We start from the raw sequence: 7,245 nt of genomic DNA, 5'->3' as shown, positions 1-7,245 counted from the left end.
TTGCAAAATATCACTGCACCCTTTGTTATTAGTGCTGGTATAACAAAAGATCGTTGCTGAATTGCCGATAACTTGCCGCATATTTCGAATATATAACAGTTGAGACGTATGGTGCCAGAATGCCATCAGTAAAACGGAGCGACACGTTTTTGTAGATCTATAGAGAACACAGTGATTTGTATAATTATTGTTGATGATTACAAAGAACACTCTCTAATTACCGACATCACTTTCTTTTACACGTGTTATACTTTTGGATCTCTTCTCTGTCGCCGAAAGTCTTACTTATCATTTGAACTTGCCGCGATATTTACGCATATTGTTGTATTATTTGTAATTAATACTTTGGGCTTATTTTGTCAATGGCATGCTTGCACCAAAAACAGCCTTATTAGTTATTATCTCCCCAAATAGTTGGCTATAATCTTAGAAATTATCACTGGAACTATAGTTCTCACTCATACTAGCAGCATACAAGCACTATTGTGGCGTGAGCACATAGTCTTCGTTGTAACTATCTTGCAAGACATGTATCGATAATTCTACATTGACGTTTGTAATCATAATTGCTATTCAGCGTTATCTGTAATAGTCACTTCCCGTGCTAGTCTGCCACCGTGCATACCAGTATCGGCAAAAACAAGAGAATCAAAAAACTGCAGCAAGGGGGAGGGTGTCGGTGTCTGGGAGGAAAAGCAGCGGGACCCGCTGTGCCGGGGCTGTCAATGGAAACAGAGTGTCGGGAGGAAACACACCTGAACCAGCCAACCCTCCCAGTCGGACAGGTAGACACTGCCTTTGATCTCGCCGCCAAGAAACAGCTGTATGAGGAGAGGCCGGCGGTCTTTGGCTGCCTTGTTTTACCGATAAGTGTCCGCTGCCCTTCCTAGTCTATCCTCCCACCCCTAGCTCCCACTCTCCCACCCCTAGCTCCCACTCTCCCACCCAAACCCCTCACCCCCCACCCCTAGCTCCCACTCTCCCACCCAAACCCCTCACCCCCCACACCCTTGCGCTTTGTTTTGACGGCTACGTTGTTTTTCTTGCTTTGTAATCCTTCATTCCGTCTTTTGCAGTATTACCATTTCCTCTTTTTACCGTAGCTTTTGCGTTGTTGGTTTTTTTTTTGTTTTTTACCAAAGACAGTACATGTCTGTTCATCTTTGATCTCCCCTTTCAGTGCTTTGTTTTATCGATTAAATACCTGCACCGTATGTAGGTATGCTTTGCCTGAGGATTGAATGTAGACAGCAGCCGCCGCCCCCCCCCCCCCCCCCTCCCTATCTCTCTTTCTCTCAGTCTCTCTCTCTCTCTCTCTCTCTCTCTCTCTCTCTCTCTCTCTCACACACACACACACACACACACACACACACACACACACACACACAAACACACATCACTACACACGCGAGTCTAATAAGAAAGTGTTCAGCCCTAAAGTATCGACAACAATAGTATAGGCTACTCGACGAAGAGAACCTCGCGTTCAAGTCCCTGTATATTTGAAGAAAGTTTATAGGTGGTGGTATTGGATCTCTCGTCAGCAAAATGACACGGCCGGATATTATTTCACATGTGTCCACTCATTTTAACAGCTATCAAAAAGTCCTGGATTCACAGGCTCTATCCTAGGTCCAGAACTGGCCGTTCTCCTGCAGCTCCGCTGGTGGTCTAGAGCTGTAAATGAGCACCCTAGATCTCTCAAGAACTCTGTCTCTCAAAGGTTCACCCCATTTCAGTGTCCAGAACTGATCGTTCTACTCCAGTTCTGATGGCTTAGAGCTGTAAATGAGCACCCTAGATCTCTCAAGAACTTAGTCTCTCAAAGGTTCACCCCATTTATCCAGAACTGATCGTTTTCCTGCAGCTTAGATGGTCTTGAATCAAGTTGTGATTCAGCACCCTAGATCTCTCAAGAACTTAGTCTTACAAAGGTTTATCCCATTTGTCAAGAATTGGCAAGCACCTCTCAGTCAAAACTGAAAAGAGCACAGGTCAACAACACGAGGCCTTGGAGTTCGGCGTGACAGTTGTGAAGAAGCAATGGAGGCAGAAAAGACAAGAGGTCTGTGGCGACCATGATGACTGGCTAAAGTGATTGTTTCCGGTCTGGAAGCGTTCCTGTTTGGAGTTCTCAGAGATGGGGGGGGGCAGTGTTACACCTGTCTAAGGGGATGGGGGAGGAAGGTGGGAGACAGTTGGTATTTTTCACCTTAACTTATGCCAACGAGTAAATACTGTTTGGGTCAGTTGTTTACTTAACATGTGTGTGTGTGTGTGTGTGTGTGTGTGTGTGTGCGTGTGTGTGTGCGTGTGTGCGTGCGTGCCTGCGCCGGTGCGTGCCTGCGTGTGTGTGTCAGTGTGTGTGTGTGCGTGCCTGCGTGCGTGTGTGCGTGCATGGTAAAAATGACAGGCAACAGTAGCGGTAACCGAGAGTCACGATCTGCCTTTTCTCCTTCGTCACCTCATTGTCATCATTATCGTTATAATCACCACGAGATGAGTTGGAACTGAATGCACACACTATATACCGGGCTGGAAAAGGAGTCGTCTGCAAAACACATAGTTACGTAAACAATTCACAAAATTCAGTCAAAGTGCATACAAACGATCTCGTGTTCATTTCCTCCTTGATATTAGTTTATTATCTCTTTCAAGCCCCCAAAAAATAACGTGCCGCTGTGTGTTTTGTCAAACAACACAATCAAGGAAATTGGATGCTGGGGTAAAGGGGCATAATCACAACAAACATCTCCGCCGCTCATCTCACGGGAAATATCTCATTTCTCTCCCTTGGCTTCCTGGTTTATGCAGGCCGTTTTCGTTTATCAGATTGGTAAATGGCGGAAACTTACTCTGTCATTTTTGGCTGCATTCCAGTCCGAGCAAATCAACGAAGGCGTGAAAAAAGGATAAATTGTGCCTGCAATGAAAACAAGCACTCAGGGTGATATTCCAAATCCAAGGCAATCGTCGGCAGCAGGACGAATTTGATTGAGTTTCCGTTTTCAGTGTGTCCGTTAGTGTGTCACTCATAGAGCGTTGAGAATGAGACAGACATTATGGATTTTCGAGGTTCAGACAAAAATCAGTGATGATTGTAGTAGTGGGGGATGTTCTTGCTGTTCTTCTTGGTGTTTCCACTCGTCTGTTGTTTTCCCACATTCACTGAGATTAAGATATGTGTCTCCATGCTTTTACTGTCACGTGAAGCCAGCTACAATTTGGTTTTTTTTACTCTGAAACCAGATTATGCTTGGGGAGGCAATGTTTCAAACATGTGAGCGGGAAATATGTGAGAAAAAAGAGGCAAAGTCTAATAAAGATAAAGGGCGGGTAGGGATACGGGTCGCATCATGTTTCGTCGCCTGGCATTCAAAAATAGGTTTTCAAAGTTAATAGTTAGAATTAAAAAAACAAAAACACTCTTTCTCGATGAATTGAAACCTTATAATTATTATCTAGTTTTGTTCCATTTCGTCCAAAAGCGAGCGTAGTACATATCAGATCTTGAAGCAACCAATGTCGATTCAGCTGAGTCACGTGAGCAAACTGGTAGACCAATCAGTGTACGTCACGTGAGCAAACTGGGACGCTAACTGGCCAATCGGCGGTCTCATTTCCGTAACTTTGCCCGAGGGCCCTGAGCATGGCCTTGTGCAGACATTTTGAAATGGACAGGAGGCCGTCTTTCTGTTTGCAGAGCTGAAGGGAGCTTTAGTCACCGAGTGCAAGGCAGACAGGCTTTGTGTTTGCTCAATCGACGTGTGATGCGTGGCCCTGATTTCGCTGTACTAGTGACTGGACTGCAAAAGATGACCACCCAGACAGTCAGCTAAATTAAAAAAAAGGCACGGACAAAAGTGGTTTTTTAACTCAATAAATTACCTTTCTTGTTTTCAGTTTAAGTCTTGATTTTGGACGTTAGCAGCCTGATTGGTTTGAATTTCGTACCAACTGGTTACACGGGCCAAGGCTTCTGATATAGGTACATCACTGAGTCCCCACGGCCGACGTACAGATATACTGCAGGCCATGAACGCGAGGGAGAGCTTCTTTAGTGCCCTTATACTGAGCCAAAAAGGCCCTTGCTTGACGCAGAACCTGGCTTGGATAAATCTGGGGACGGGTGGGGTCGGACGAACTCGGAACGAAAAGGGAAGCCCTTGGGCAGAAGAAAGGGGGAAAAACTACTGAAATGCAGGACTCGCCGGGCTGGAGGGGTAGAGGCAAGGTGGGCTGGGAGTGGGGGTTAAGAAAGAACAAAAAGTAAGTAAAAAGAAAGTGAGTTTAGTTAGCCGGACCTCGGAGTCCGTTACTTCTCCAAACAATTGGTCCATTTTGAGGAATTGGATGTTTAGATGTCTTGCCACGATAACACCGACCTCTGGGGGCCAGCTGATGGAGCGGCCCGGTCTTTTGGCGTCCAGTCATTCCATCTTTTTCCCCTCCGCTGGCGGAACATTGTCTGCGGTTACCTCCCTTCCCGACAATTCTGGAATTGGTCGACTTGGTCCGAATATCAGGCTGTTTAGCTGTGTGTGTGTGAGGGGGGGGGGGATAACCTCTGTTCTGTTTCAGCTAACTTCAAAGCGAGGGTGAAAGTATAAGCAACGTAGAGATTTAATGAAATGTCAGTACTGAGTAGCTTGCGGGTGAGTGTTGTTTGTTGAGAAAAGTTGATATGGTGTAGCGGGAAAAGTCTGGATCTAACTTCATTGTTGCACACACACACACACACACACACACACACACACACACACACACACACACACACACACACACACACACACACACACACACACACACACACACACACACACACACACACACACACACATACCCACACATCTCTCCAAGGTAGGGTCTTACTGCGGTGTCATCTTGTTATGAGGTTTAATGTACATATCAACAGCTGATGCCACAGATTTGTAAGAACATCCTTTTATTTGGACACGTACCAAAAATCAATAGCGTGGCTGAGTGCCGCGGCTCTGTGCAGACTGGGATATTTTTCCATTAGACTGATTGACATTGGTGTCACTTTCGAAATAAATTCATCAGCAGAATCCCACTCTGCACAGGAACCAGCCAGACTGTTGCTTTTTCAGATACATTGCAGTTGAAGGATTCACTGTGTAAAAGCATGACAATATCTGTGGCGGTGGTTAACATGATTGCATAAACGAAAGGCTTGTACCTTTAAGAAGTCTTTGAGATCATTAATCTGTCCTTTGTCAAAACCTAAACCCAAAATGTTTCTCTGTGTGTTTGCAGGTGGTGTTCGCACTGAACCAGACGCTCGTGCAACACGAAGTGACTCGTGCCGGTACAGAGCGCGCTCCCTTCACGACCAAGGACCTCATTCGTCACTACAACTGTGGGGACCTCAATGGCGTCATGCTCTCCAGCAATACCAGACAGGTACGTCACTTAGGACGCATAGTGACGTCACACTTACACATGACGTCACTTTGGCATATTATACTTTGATAATATTATTGGACGTCGCCAGACAAAATAAACCTGTATGTCACTCACTGTGTCCTTGTGGTGACCTCAATATGCCATCATCTTTTAATAGCAATCCTGCACAAGTACTCACTCCGAACAAAAACGTCACGTGTGTACGTCATCTAATCATATGTCAGTCATCAATACTGACAGATTTTTGAAAGTACTTCCGGTAGGGTCGAGCATCTGAATGCCATCGTGCTAATTAGTAAGGAAATTGGGGCAAAAGAATCAAATAAAATGTGAATGAAGCAGAGCAAAATAAGCATGTATGTCACTTTGTACACATGCGTTCGTCACTCTTTCGGGAATCATTCAGCATCGGTAAATATATCAGTCTCTGTGTTTGAACATAGTGACGTCATCCTAACATACGTCACACCATATCAAACCGAGTGGGTGTCAAATACGCAATCTGACTGGCCTGTGGTCAGTCAGGGAGCTCGATTGCGTAGGTGGGCGTGTGTGCAGGCTGGATCAGGGAAAGGTTATTGTGGTTTCGAAGTTTCGTACAGCCGGGGGTGCCTACACAGGCACATGACACTGGTTTGAAGAAAAAAATAAACAGCGTTTTTACCCCCAGTAATGTTAAAGAAGCTTGCGTTGTCCCTTTTTTTTTTAATAGCTTCACCAACGTATAATTGACATAAAGGTATACCTGCAATGTTGGGACACTTTGGGCAGGTCCCATTGATGCTCTCTCCCCGGCCACAACAGGTACCACTGTACAGAATACAGGCAAAACACATCCCTAGTGGACAGTATTGACGCAAGTGTGGTCGGATTGACCAGCAACAACACTGGGGCGTTAGTTTGACCTTTGCATCACAGCGGCTGTTGTGTGGATTGAGAAAACAGAAAGGTGGAGACTGAAGTGCTGGAATTCTGTATTAGGTCAACACTGCCTCTACTGGCATTTCCACTGTTTCCTTGAACAATAGCGGCGAGTAATGTGTGGAATTTAGGATGACCTGACAATGGTAGATGATTGCACACTAACCTCCGTTTTCAGTGTATAAAGACGTGGCTTCCCGGACTGACTGACTCGCTAACACACAGGCAGAAATAGACTATTGTATAAGGACACACACACACACACACACACACACACACACTCTCTCTCTCTCTCTCCCACAGTCTCCCCCCCCCCCTTCCCCACGACCAACACCTCACCTGTACTGATTACTACCTGCATTGCACAGGTACCGTACCTGCTAAACAGCAGCATGCCAGTGGATTACTTTCAACAGGAGCTCTCTCTCTCTCTCTCTCTCTCTCTCTCTCTCTCTCTCTCTCTCTCTCTTCCACAGCCTCCACCATCAATACCTCATGATTACTACCTGCATTGTACAGGTACCATACCTGCTAAACAGCAGCATGCCGGTGGAGGAAGCAGTGACGGCACGGAGGATAGATGATTACTTTCAACAGGAGCTCATCGACAAGCGTAACGAGAGGATGGCCAAACGGGTAAACGCCTTGCTCCAAGAATACCCTGACAAGAGCTTCTTCTTTGCTTTTGGGGCAGGTGAGTGCATGCGTGTCACTGACTGGAGCTAACCTTACAAAATATTCAGGGACCAGTCCTACCCATGCAACGACCGAGGGTGTATTTCTGTACATTTTGGTTATGATGTGTTGAGGCAAATGTGTGTGTGTGTGTGTGTGTGTGTGTGTGTGTGTGTGTGTGTGTGTGTGTGTGACAGTGTGTGTGTGTGTGTGTGTGTTTGT

The 7,245-nt window shown here is 45.8% G+C and overlaps 1 protein-coding gene across 3 annotated transcripts in view; it reads left to right on the top strand.

Moving 5' to 3' along the window:
- Positions 1-7,245, top strand: part of LOC138966643 (metalloprotease TIKI1-like) — a 123,923-nt gene that overhangs the window by 110,427 nt on the left and 6,251 nt on the right. For all 3 annotated transcript variants that reach the window (XM_070338936.1, XM_070338935.1, XM_070338937.1), the window contains 2 exons: positions 5,278-5,424; positions 6,868-7,042. In XM_070338936.1, coding sequence (XP_070195037.1) covers positions 5,278-5,424; positions 6,868-7,042 — 322 coding nt within the window. The remainder of the gene's footprint in view (positions 1-5,277; positions 5,425-6,867; positions 7,043-7,245) is intronic.

The sequence above is a fragment of the Littorina saxatilis genome, linkage group LG5, assembly GCF_037325665.1.
Source record: "Littorina saxatilis isolate snail1 linkage group LG5, US_GU_Lsax_2.0, whole genome shotgun sequence".
Taxonomy (NCBI): domain Eukaryota; kingdom Metazoa; phylum Mollusca; class Gastropoda; order Littorinimorpha; family Littorinidae; genus Littorina; species Littorina saxatilis.
Note: the sequence above shows the minus strand (reverse complement) of the source record. Positions and strands in the feature narration are given on the sequence as shown.